The following is a 13,491-nucleotide window of genomic DNA, read 5'->3' on the forward strand; positions in this document are numbered from 1 at the left end:
GTGTGATTTGATGTGACTGTCTTGTGTGTGTTTGCAGGTGGTAAGAGTTAGCCAAATGCTTTCGCCAATTAGCTTCAGCCAGCTGGTGTGTCACTGTGGCAAAATTGGTTTGACTTTGGATAGCCTAGCTCCAGGGCTAGTTAGCTAGTTAGGGATCGTCAATAAATTACACATTGCAAATGAGACATTATTTTTGCATTTTGTATACCTTTGGGGTTCTCATTAAATACTTTCGATATTTGTATATTCATTTCTAAAATTTATAGTTTGAGGTTTTAAAGTTATTGAAACTTGGAGCTATTGGAATTTTAACATATTGGCCCATGTACATTGCAGAGGAGGCTGGTGGGAGGAGCTATAAGATGACGGGCTCATTGTAATGGCTGAAATGGAATCAAAGGAAACGGAGTCGAACACATTGTTTCCATGTGTTGTGTTTGGTACCATTCGATTGATTCCATTCCAGCCATTACATTGAGCCTGTCCTCCTATAGCTCCTCCCAACAGCGTCCTCTGGTACATTGTGTAATTTACTGATGGTACCTAACTAGCCCCTATAGGGATATCCAAAGTCAAACCTACATTTACCACAGGCATTACGATAGGGTCGTGTACAGCTGCACTCCGAATTGATGATTACTTGTGTGCTGCCAGCTGTGGGCATGTGGGCAGGCTTGAAATGAACCCAACCTTAATTTACATTGTGACATACTCAGTTACAAAACTCAGTTTTGGACGAGACTGACTTTATGACCAAAATTACACTTTGTAGTCAATTTTTACAGTAGAATAAATGTTTGACTCGTATCAATGCCATAGGCTGTTTTCTAAATGAGAAGTTGTTTTTTAGGAGCAGTTGTTCTTTAAAAGTACTGTATATATTTTAGTTACTAATGGGATCATAATACATACAGTATTTCCATACAGGTGTGTTTATCTAAGGCGTCGGACAAAGCTCTTGCTAGCCACTGGGGTGGCAGTGTGGACTCTACACCACTCCAATGCCTCAGGGGCAGAAGTGGATCTCTCTAGACCTCTCCATAACATAACCGGCCAAAGAACATCCATTGAAACATAAATTTGTCCCATGGGATTCGAACTGGCAACCCACCGACTACTGACCACAGGAGGTTGGTGGCACATTAATTGGGGAGAATGGGCTTGTGGTAATGGCTGAAGCGGAAATCGGTGGAATGGTATCAGATACATCAAACACATGGTTTCCAGGTGTTTGATGCCATTCCGTTTGCTCCATTCCGGCCATTATAACGAGCCGTTCTCCCCTCAGCATCCTCCTGTGTTATGACCCACCTACTGACTCAAGGCAGCAGTATAACCCTATCCAGGATCCGTCTGGACGCCAGGCCTCATCATGGACGTGTCTATCCCCTCCATCCTGCTAGGTCTGGGGGGGGGGGGAAGTCTCTGTTAGGTTGGGCCCTGCTCCGCCTCCACCGAGCCCATCTGAACCACAGTTTCCTGGGTTTTATTCCCCTCTCTCTGACCCTGGTGGACACCCTGATGAGCCTGTCTGTCTGTCTGTCTGTCTGTCTGTCCTCCAGCTTCAGGTACAGCTGATTGATTGTATTTGTCACACTGACAGGCAGGGCTCAGGGGTGAAGTTTCTCCTAGGTGCAGATCTAGGACCAGCTTCCCCTCCCCCAATTAGTGGGGAAAATACCAAACTGACCCCAGATCAGCATCTATGGGCAATTTCACTGTACACCGATAGGCTTGTCAGAAAGGAGGTGGTTGGTCAGGTGTTTATATTCCTCAGAGTGGGCTCTGTTCCTGCCTGTGTGTCTAGTCTTCCAGGTTGGAATCCCTGGATAGCTGGGGTTGAACGTTCCCTGGCTCTGCCTGCTCAACAGCTTCCTACTCTGGGTTGTGTTCTGTGTTCGCTGCCCGGCTCCTCAGCTAGCTCAGGGCTCAGTGACTACTGATGGATTCTGTGACTGGAGACTGAGCCTTACTACTGCCCGAGGACGTGCACTTGGGGGCTGACGCTTAAAGCTTACAGCCGCAATGAGCCGGGACTGATGCCTAATGGCCCACTCTGTAAGATGCACAAAGTGACTGGTGACAGATGAAATATTACACAAGGCAAGGTTTGTTTCTGGGTTCTGAGAATAATAAGACTGTGAGTTGTGGCTATAAGCTTTAAGCATCAGCCCCCAAGTGCATGTCCTCAGGCAAGAGTAAGGCTCAGTCTCCAGTCACAGAATCCATCAATTGTCTGGGCAGTGTTTGTTAGCAGAATGTGACGCAATACCACTTCCCCTCTGGTGGGCTATACTACACAGTCTGGTATCATATGGTGAAAATGGTTTCAAATCAGGGATGGCAATTAAGCTAGCCCGCTAGCCTGAGATGCAGGTAAAATTGTATTTTCCAGTATCGCAGATTTTTAACCCAGGCTAGTAGAAATTGTGGTATACTAGCCAGGCTGGCCAGTGCCCAAAATCCTCAAGTTCCCATGTTCAAATCCATTAGGTATAAACACTTATTTTCTAGCCGCAATTAACTTGTTGAACATGAACACTAAAAAATATCTGTATATTCACTTTGTTCCGTCTACTTGATGTGTAGACTTGTTGCATTTTTAATAATGATGCATACAATATAATTCGTTATTTTTATGATATATAGCAGGGTTCCTCAACTGATGATCTAATTTGGCCCCCCACGATCTGAGCAAAAAAAACATGTTTTATTTTTGTCCCAAAGTATTACTGCGCATAATAGAGAGATCTATGTGATCGTAAGCAAGGTTTGAAATGATTGTTTTAGTAAAATATTAATGGTTTGGGCTTCTTGCGGTCAATTTGCAGGTTACAAATTATTTATAAATTATGTTCCAGCCCCCTGACCATCCGGTCAAGAATAAATCGTCCCATGGTTGAATCTACACTGAACAAAAATATAAAATGCAACATGTAAAGTGTTGGTCCAATGTTTCATGAGCTGAAATAAAAAAAGAGGCCAGAAATTTTCCATATGCACAAAAAGCTTATTTCTCTCATTTTATGCACACATTAGTTTACATCCCTGTTTGTGAGCATTTCTCCTTTGCCAAGATAATCTATCCAACTGACAGGTGTGGCATATCAAGAAGCTCATTAAATGGCATGATCATTACACAGGTGCACCTTGTGCTGGGGACAATAAAAGGCAACTCTAAAATGTGCAGTTTTGTCACACAACACAATGCCACAGATGTCTCAAGTTGAGGGAGCATGCAATTGGCATGCTGACTGCAGGAATGTCCACCAGAGCTGTTGCCAGAGATTTGAATGTTTATTTCTCTACCATAAGCCGCCTCCAACGTCGTTTTAGAGAATTTGGCAGTATGTCCAACCGGCCTCACAACCGCAGACCACGTGTATGGCGTCGTGTGGGTGAGCGGTTTGCGGATGTCAACGTTGTGAACAGAGTGCCCCATGGTGGCGGTGGGGATATGGTATGGGCAGGCATAAGCTATGGACAACGAACACAATTGCATTTTATCTATGGCAATTTGAATGCACAGAGATACCGTAATGAGATCCTGAGGCCCATTGTCGTGCCATTAATCCGCCGCCATCACCTCATGTTTCAGCACGATAATGCCCGTGTCGCAAGGATCTGTACACAATTCCTGGAAGCTGAAAATGTCGCAGTTCTTCCATGGCCTGCATACTCCGACATGTCACCCATTGAGCATGTTTGGGATGCTCTGGATCGACAGCGTGTTCCAGTTCTCGCCAATATCCAGCAACTTCACACAGCCATTGCGAAGTATAATATTAGAAATTGTTGCATGTTGCATTTATATTTTTGTTCAGTAAAGTTGATGATCCCTGATGTATAGTTATGTTTTTTTGTACTTTATTTATAGTATTGGTATATACTTTGACTGACTGATGTACATCTAATTGCTTATCAGGGATAATAAAGATATTTAAACTATCAGTGATAGTCTACGACAACACGTGACACCAGTCTCGTGTCTAGAAGAACATAATATTAAAACACAAATTTTTGACACTACAAGAACTTTACTAGAATTTGATCCAAGTTCATTGTCTATACAGGGTATATTTATATCATTGGCTATACAGGATATGTTTACAAGGTCTGAGATCGGGGGGGGGAGGGAGAGAAAACAGAACACTAGATATACAACTGAGGTATTAGCTAAAAGCATGTACAGGTGTCATTTACTAGTAAATATCAATTATGATCAACGGTTAAAGATGCAGTGTCCTCTGCTTAAAAAAAACATATTTTATATCACAACATGAGGTAGGAGAACCGTGTCTCGTTTCATGCAAAGAACAAACGTCTCGATCACACTGCATTGTTGCTGGCAACATGGTATGCAATAGTCATACACAGACACTCACTGCCATACATCTTTCACAATATAGCATTTTAAGAAAAATGAAGTTAAAAACTAACAGCCATAAAAATATTTTATTATTTTTCTTTTTTTAAACTATAATTTGTCAGGTGTAGCCTACCAAGTTTGAACTGAATACATGGCATACACGTAGTGATAATACTCTGAGAAAACCAGTCATACATAATAAGAACCATTTTTGTGGAATCATATTAAACAAGGTGTAACATCCTAGCTAGTTCCCACACTGCTAAATAAGAAACGGTGTTCGTAAAATAAATAAATGGAAACAATTCAGCGGGTCCAAAATCCAATTTGTTGCTATTGTTACAGAGTACTACCTCTTCTACAATACATCACCTTAATTAAAAGGGATAGCTCAGTGATTTTACTTTAAAAAAAAATATATATATATATATGCAAAATCGCTGCACTATCCCTTTAAGTCTGGGAACAATCCATTGGGGATGGATGTTAAAAAAAGAAAAAAAAAGATGGAAATGCTAGTTACCGTATAGCTCCTGGAGGAACGCCAATGGTCTAGTAGTAAGTGGGCAAAATGCACACCTATAAAAAAAACTTTAAAAAAAAAAAAACTGTACAAAGCACATCTGAGGACGTGTCCCAAATAGTACCCTATTCCCTTTATAGTGCACTACTTTTGACCAGGGCCCATAGTCTTCTAGTTCTCATAACACTGCAAATGCCAGAGGGCCCAGCACACGGTGTTATAGCATAGTATTTCTTTACTTCAGTCCATTGTATCCATCATATCATTAGCATGGCATTCAACTCAAGTAGATAGAGCGCCATCTTGTGTATAAAATTCAATTTACACCGACAGAAAATAAAAATATATAGAAATCCAAGAAATACATTTGATACCCCAAAACGATTGTTGTAGACTGTTCTAGAGGTAACTATGGCGATAATAACAAAACCTAATACTGATTATCTTGTGATATAAACAATGCAGTCACAAGGACCTTATACCCCCAAGAGGACAAGGTGTTGTGGATTAAAATTAGGACACAAACCACAGCGCTACACGATAATAAGTCTCTGCCGTTTATCATAGCTACTGTGCTTCCGTCACTGGCAAACAGACGGAAAACACACATGCACACAGACATGCGCTCAGAACCAAACACACTTCTCTCCACCTTGCAGAATCTAGAGACTACATTTGTATGGTATGATTAGGTAGTTGGACTTCGTGTGACAGGTCAACAGCTTGTGTGTTAGGTGGGGAGGGAGGGAGAAACGTGTTATGTATGTCACAAATCGCACACTATTCCCTATATAGTGCACCATTTTTTTTTATCCAGAGCCCTATGTGCACTAGAGAATAGGTTGCCATTTAGGACACCAACACTTCGTTTTTATACCATAAACATATCAAGTCAGAAATCATTCAACTAACAAACAATATTAAGGGGATCCATTTACTTACATGCAGACCTTTTTGTTTGTTCGGTGCATTTTCAAATTGTCTGGGGGTGTGGTTTAGTGTAGGAAAGGGGAAGGGAAAGCGAACAGCAGCAATTTTACACCCTTTGGCATGCCTCAAAAAAAATTGGGGACAGCCAATCAGTCTTGAATTCTGCTATTGTTGATAAACGGTAAACAAGAAGGCTCCCTGCTGCGTACGATGACGTCATTTTGCGGAGTGTCCCTTTAGCAGGGTAAACAACGACAAGTCAAATCTGAACTCTTCAAAGACTCAAGCAACAAAAACATAACGGCTGTTTAGCGGTCTTGCCTGGTTCAGTCAATTTTATAATAACCTTTAGAAGATTGTTCCATAATATAGTTAGGCATAGTTAATATATTAAATGACTAATGTATGTACAAAGTGAATATAAATCTTTAGTTAATACATTAAAAAATGTTTTTCAAAATAATTTCCATAAACTTTTGGAACAACGGTCGGTAGAGCAGTATGGATTGGATTTGTTCTGCATGTGATTGAAGTTCACATCAGACTGGGTTCACATCAGACTGGGTGTTCATTTCACAGTTGTTTTGTGATTTTTTTTCTTCTCCTCATGAAAATAAGGGGTTTTGTAGCTTTGTTGAAACGTTGAGGCTTGATAACAAAATAAGACCTGCTATATTATAAGTACTGTGACAGGGCATGGTGTAAACACTGTTCTAAAGGGAACTCTTTCTTTTGAGATCTGCATTGAAAGGGCCGAGCACAGTGGAATGTCTATCAATTTGCATGTATAGCAGATGCATAAAAAGATGCTTGGAGTTTAAGTCAAGGCCCTCTTTTACACACTGCCTGGCTCTCTTAGGGTCTGCCTGGGGAGGGGGGGCTATAAAATAAAGACTGCCTGGCAACTAGACAAAACCCCGGTTCTGTGTGAGCTAGCTGATTGGGGCTGGTTCTTCTGTTCGCCTGGACTTCTACACAACAAATATCACACTACCCCCCCCCCCGGCTGATGTGGCATTGCTTTGGTGTGTGTGGGAAGGATGAGGGTAGTGTGTGGCAGAGAGAGGGGGTCTCCTGTACCAGCTCCCCAGGGGCAAGAGTTTCTCTCTCACTCACTCGCCCACTCTCTCTCTCTCTCACGGAGGGGAAAGAGGCAGGGGCTTGGATCCTAGGCAGCCAGACCACACCGTGTGTCAGTCTGGACTAATTCCTTTCACCTGTGACCTATATTCCCCCAGGCAGACAGCTAAATGCTGCTGCATTCACTGAGTGTGCGTCCCAAATAACATCATATTCCCTATAAAGTGCACTACTCTATAGGGAATAGGGCATTACTTTTGTCAAAAGTAGTGCACTATACAGGGAATAGGCTGCTATTTGGGACGTACCCAGAGTCTCACAGAGGAGAGAGGGTGGCAGGACACACCAACTGTTGCCAACAGGGAAATCAAATACAAACTCAAAATCTAAAACAGGACAAACTACAGCTTTCTGAGAGGAAATATGGTGCGTTGTGTGTTCTAACCCAGTGGTTCTCAAACCTCTCCTCCGGGACCCCCGGCCGTTCCATGTATCTGAAGTATTCCAGATCTAGCACACCTGATTCAACTTGTCAACTAATCCTCAAGCCCTTGACTAGGTGAATCAGGTGAGATAGTTCAGGTTTGAGAACCACTGTTCTAGCCAGACCAGTTCAGGGGTTTGTTGTTGCAGACTCCACATCTTCATCACTTCATCCACATTTTCCTGAGGTTTAACAATGACGACTGCAAATGCTCTGTAAAAATGTTTTCATATACCTTTATGATTTACACATTTAGAACTTGTTTTTTAAACTTTTCTCTTATTTGAAATTAATAGGTATAAGGAATAATTTTAAACAAAGGTGAAATGAAAATGTGTGTCCATGAAGTCTCCTGTGTGGCTGGTAGCTGGGCCAGAGCGCTGGACTGTCTGGGGTGGCTGTATGAGATGGAGAACGCCCACGCGGGCGCCATCTTAGCTCCAGTGGCTCCAGTTGGCGTGCCAGGTAGTAGTAGAAAGAGCGACTGAACGCTAGTGTAATCGCAGTTCAGAACAGAGTCAAGGGGCAGGGCCAGAAGAGAACTGTCTTTCTGATCTCTGACCTCCCAGTCTTCGTGTGGGCTACAACATCAAGGAGGGAGGGAGGGGAGGGGAGGGGAGGGGAGGGGAGGGAGGGAGGGAGGCAGGGGAGGGGGGAGGGAGCGGAGGGGGGAGGGAGGCAGGGGAGGGGGGAGGGAGGAGGGAGGGAGGGAGGGAGGGAGGGGGGGGGAGGGGGGGAGGGGAGGGAGGGAGGGGGGAGGGAGGGAGGGGGAGGGAGGGGGAGGGGGAGGGAGGAGGGGAGGGAGGGAGGGGGGGGGAGGGAGGGGGAGGGGAGGGGGAGGGAGGGGGAGAGAGGGAGGGGTCCCAAAAAACAACAACTCCTGTCTGTCTGCCAAGCAGTCGTTTGTTCTTTCAGTAAAACTATAAATTAAAACAAACAAACATATACATCCCAAAAACAGTTGAACTCATTTGATGTTCAATCAATAAACAAACAGGAGTCCTTTTCCAAAAAACTAAAGAGGAGGAGGGGGGGAGAAATGGTGAGGGAGTGAGTTCCCCTCTCTCTCTTTCTCTCTCGGGGTGGTTGGGTCTCGTAATTTGTTTGTCTCTCTCAGAACGGAGGTGAGAGAGACGAACAGAGAAGGGGCGTTTCGTAATTTCCTCTACTTATGAGCATGGCCGTTCTGCTGCTCGGCGGGGCCTGCGGTGTGTCCCTCTGTGTGGGGGGGGTGTGAGGAGGGGGTGGGGGGCGGAGAGGGGCTCCCTGTAGCGATGGTTGTGGCCGAGGTGGAGGCCGTCTGGCACATCTGCTGTTGGAGCTGAGAGATGATTCTCTCCAGCTTCTCCCGGGCATCCCGCTCCCTCCTCAACTCCTCCTGGAGCTTCTCCCTGTCAGCCTCCGCACCATCCAACCTCCCACGCAGCTCTGCCAGCTAGAGGAGAGGAGGGGGGGGGAGAGAGAGAGAGAGAGAGATGAAGTCAGGTTAGTCTGAACAGTACACACACACACACACACACACACACACACTGGAAGACAAGCAGACACACACACAGCCAGTCTAAGCCAGACGCCAAGAGGCTGAAGGAGACAGCAGGAGGTGTGTGTGTCCCCCTGTGTGTGTGTGTCCCTGAGTGAGTGTGTGTGTGTGTGTGTGTGTGTGTGAGTTGATTATTCTATCCTTGTTGGGAACTAAAATCCCCAAGTGTCACCACAAGGATAATAAAACAAGGAAAATTCTCCCTTGCGGGGAGATTTCTCACGTCCCCAAGAAGACAAAGGCTATCTTATGCTTAGGTTTAGAATTAGGGTTAGGGGTTTGGAGTTAGGTTCAGGGTTAGGATTGCAGGTTAAGGTTAGAGTTAGGGAAACTAGGATTTTGAATGGAAATACATTTTAGGTCCCCACGAGGACAGAAGAACAAAATGTGTGTCTTTCTATAAACTAGGTTACCAGAGGATTTCCTACGCTAGACAACTTGTTACAGCGGTTGACAAATCATTGATAATAATCTGCCAATTTGTTTCATGTCATTACATTAAGATAAGGGAGGAACATTGCTATAATCAATAAAATTCACGAGTTGATTTAAAATCTATCATGGTTGGTGTCTTGACGGATTTGTCCAGAATCGTGTGACATAAGACATTCCCCTTCTGTCCTTGCATTTATGGCAGTGTAAGTTGTTATATCATAATATTAAGCATTAAAATCAGTTAAATTAGACATTGAACTGGAACCCTGGAGGAATCCTGGATTTGGCTGTTGGACAGTTTTTTTTGTAATGCACTGTAACTACGTAACACTTCGTGTCTCCTCCTTATGTTATGTTACGGGGCAAAAACAGTTTTCATGGGCACACAAATCCAAAATGATGCACGCGATTGAAAAATCAAATGCTTCTAAACGAAAGAGTCGCCTTACCTTGATAGTTAAAACCTAAAAATCGATACTGGTTTTAAAATGTGGTTCTCGATAATTATGCATAATACCTGGATGTGCATTTGGTGTCCAGCAGATTACTTTGGGTTGACCGCATTTAGTCGACTGGTCGATAGGCTGTTGGGTCGACCGATATTTGTTTTAGTCGAGCAGTCGCAAATAGATCATAAAAAAAAAATACAAAAATCCCGGCACACGAGACACCCGTCTGATTTGCGCCCGTCTCAGCGGTCTAATCCTTTGCGGCGGCCGCGGTCCTAGAAGCAGGGGAGTGTGGCTCAGATGCACAAGGCAGGTCTCTCTCCAGAATGCACTCTGTCGCGCCATTTCGTGCGTGTTCATTGTTTCATGACTTCATAGTATGAATTGTTTGTCATTTGATTGTTAGTGTAAATCAATTCCCCATTACATACATCACCAGCAGTAGACTACATTTACCGTTAATTCCCATAATTTCTCACCTACAATGTTTGTTTGGTTACGGTAATTTCTGTTAATGCATTCAATGCAAGTAAACAAAGCCTGTTTTTAGAATCCATTGAGCATGGCAATAGTTCGTTGTATTTTTTAAATATTTCCAGCTCTCTCTTTTCTTCTGGTTAGGCAATCTTCATCTCTGGCTACCTCAAGTCATTTGTGTCTTAATTATTTAATCAAACCGCGTGCTTAAAGCATCAGACAAGCTCAGTACATATAGTTGATTTTATTCAAACACATAGGGTGGTGGGTCTGTCTATATATGGAAAAATAGACATTAACATTTCAACCAATCGATTGGTGAAAAAAAATAATAATTTAAAAAAAAAAAGACTACTCTACGTCGACCAAGAGTTTTTATTTTTTCGGGGACAGCCCTACATCATCTGATCCAGGAAGGAATTTTCTGAATGACAGTCAAGTTACGAACAGCTGTTGTGACAGAGTGCTGGAAAAAGCAGGTTCGATTTAACAGAGAAAGCATCCAGGTAATGAGTTCATTGTGATGTCATTGTGTAGGGTCGACTATTGCGCAACACCCAACACTATTCCTATTAATTATTCTGGATACAAATGACATCAAATGACATAGACTAGTGGGCTTCTTCACAACATGATCTGGTAATGAAATAACATGACAAATCCCTTTTGTTTTCCATGTTACACCTGCAATGTTAAAACAGTACAAAGGGCTTGAAGTAGCCCTATTGAATTTGGAGCTCAGAAATTCAAGTACTGGTATAGGCCTACCATGAAAAAGTAGACATTTCCTTAATTTTGGTGCTTGAAAAGTCCTTGTTATTATTGGAGCCAGTTTATAAGTTATCCTGCTCCCTTATAATTATCAGTGATTTCATTTTTGATCCGTTTTTGTGTTTCCCGCCGCTTCAATTGAAGGGTTTTGCGCTACTTTTTGGGACAACATCTGTTGGCTTCAACTTGACTTTCCATACAAATCCTTCCATTACAAAAAGGAACATGTTTTTTGGTCACTTTCTCAAGTCTCTGAGAGTCCTAATTTGCCTTTCCACTGTCTGCATGAACGCTGCTTAAAGGACGTACAGTCGGTAGTTATATAGGTAGAGTTATGGGACAATTTGAATATATTCCTCTAAGTACACATGTGGAACTACATAAAAATATTTTTAATTTTTGTTTCAAACCATTTAGAAATGTTGATCCCAATGTCACACGTTGGCTGGCCCCTTTATTTATATTAAGACCCATATACAGCGCATTTCGAAAGTATTCAGACCCCTTCACTTTTTCCACATTTTGTTATGTTACAGCCTTATTCTAAAATGGTTTAAATTGTTTTTTTTCCCCCTCATCAATCTACACACAATAATCCATAATGACAAAGCAAAAACAGGTTTAGACATTTTTGCAAATGTATTAATGGGAGTTTCTCCCATTCTTCTCTGCAGATCCTCTCAAGCTCTGTCAGGTTGGATGGGGAGCGTCGCTGCACAGCTATTGTCAGGTTTCTTCAGAGATGTTAGATCGGGTTCAAGTCCGGGCTCTGGCTGGGCCACTCAAGGACATTGAAACTTGTCCCGAAGCCACTCCTGCGTTGTCTTGGCTGTGTTCTTAGGGTCGTTGTCCTGTTGGAAGGTGAACCTTCGCCCCAGTCTGAGGTCCTGAGCACTCTGGAGCAGGTTTTCATCAAAGATCTCTCTGTACTTTGCTCCGTTCAAAATTTCCCTCGATCCTGATTAATCTTCCAGTCCCTGCCGCTGAAAATCATCCCCACAACATGATGCTGCCACCACCAAGCTTCACCATAGGGATGGTGCCAGGTTTCCTCCAGACGTGACGCTTGGCATTCAGGCCGAAGAGTTCAATCTTGGTTTCATCAGACTAGAGAATCTTGTTTCTCATGGTCTGAGAGTCCTTTAGGTGGCTTTTGGCAAACTCCAAGCGGGCTTGAGGAGTGGCTTCCGTCTAGCCACTACCATAAAGGCCTGATTGGTGGAGTGCTGCAGAGATGGTTGTCCTTCTGGAAGGTTCTCCCATCTCCACAGAGGAACTCTGGAGCTCTATCAGTGACCATCAGGTTCTTGGTCACCTCCCTGACCAAGGCCCTTCTCCCCCAATTGCTCAGTTTGGCCGGGCGGCCAGCTCTAGGAAGAGTCTTGGTGGTTCCAAACTTCTTCCATTTAAGAATGATGGAGGCCACTGTGGTCTTGGGGACCATCAAAGCTGCAGAAATGTTATGGTAGCCTTCCCCAGATCTGTGCCTCGACACAATCCTGTCTCGGAGCTCTAGGGACAATTCCTTCGACCTCATGGCTTGGTTTTTGCTCTGACATGCACTGTCAACTGTGTGACCTTATATAGACAGGTGTGTGCCTTTCCAAATCATGTCCAATCAATTGAATTTATCACAGGTGGACTCCAATCAAGTTGTAGAAACATCTCAAGGATGATCAATGGAAACAGGATGCGCCTGAGCTCAATTTAGAGTCTCATAGTAAAAGGTCTGAATACTTATGTAAATAAGGTATATGTTTTACATTTATTATTATAAATTTGCAAACATTTCTAAAAACCTGTTTTTGCTTTGTCATTACGGGGTATTGTGTGTAGACTGATGAGGAAAATGTTTTATTTAATACATTTTAGAATAAGGCTGTTGCGTAACAAAATGTGGAAAAAGTCAAGGGGTCTGAATACTTTCTGAATGAACTGTATATGGGTGGACTGTATGTCCGTGCCTACCTGGTTAGCATAGCGTATATGTGTGGACTGTATGTCCGTGCCTACCTGGTTAGCATAGCGTATATGTGTGGACTGTATGTCCGTGCCTACCTGGTTAGCATAGCGTATATGTGTGGACTGTATGTCCGTGCCTACCTGGTTAGCATAGCGTTCCTCCTGGTGTGTGTTATCACACACACAGCCCTGCTGCCTCAGCTGTTCCAGCCTGTGCTCCAACTCCCTCTGTTCCTCCCTCACCTGCCCCAGCCTGTGGGCATGCTCAGTGTGCACCGCCTCCAGCTCACTCTGCAGCGCACACTGCTCTGCTGCCAGCTGCTGCAGCCTGGCAGCCTCGCCTCCACGCAGCGCCTCCAACTCCTACACACAGAGATACAGGATGATCAGTTACATTTCCTGATTGATACCCCTATGGTTTATGTTAGTTGTTCAGTTACTGGATCAATTCAAAGGAAAGCTAAAACGGTG

General features: G+C 43.6%; 1 protein-coding gene across 2 annotated transcripts in view; it reads right to left on the reverse strand.

Moving 5' to 3' along the window:
* Window positions 1–8,455: 8,455 nt before the first annotated feature.
* Window positions 8,456–13,491, reverse strand: part of LOC121535404 (ski-like protein) — a 34,439-nt gene continuing 29,403 nt past the window's right edge. For both annotated transcript variants that reach the window (XM_041842442.2, XM_041842441.2), the window contains 2 exons: window positions 13,162–13,383; window positions 8,456–8,821 (listed from right to left, as the gene is read on the reverse strand). In XM_041842442.2, the coding sequence (XP_041698376.2) occupies window positions 8,552–8,821; window positions 13,162–13,383 (492 nt within the window). In that variant the 3' untranslated portion in view covers window positions 8,456–8,551. The remainder of the gene's footprint in view (window positions 8,822–13,161; window positions 13,384–13,491) is intronic.

This window comes from Coregonus clupeaformis, chromosome 21, assembly GCF_020615455.1.
Source record: "Coregonus clupeaformis isolate EN_2021a chromosome 21, ASM2061545v1, whole genome shotgun sequence".
Lineage (NCBI taxonomy): Eukaryota > Metazoa > Chordata > Actinopteri > Salmoniformes > Salmonidae > Coregonus > Coregonus clupeaformis.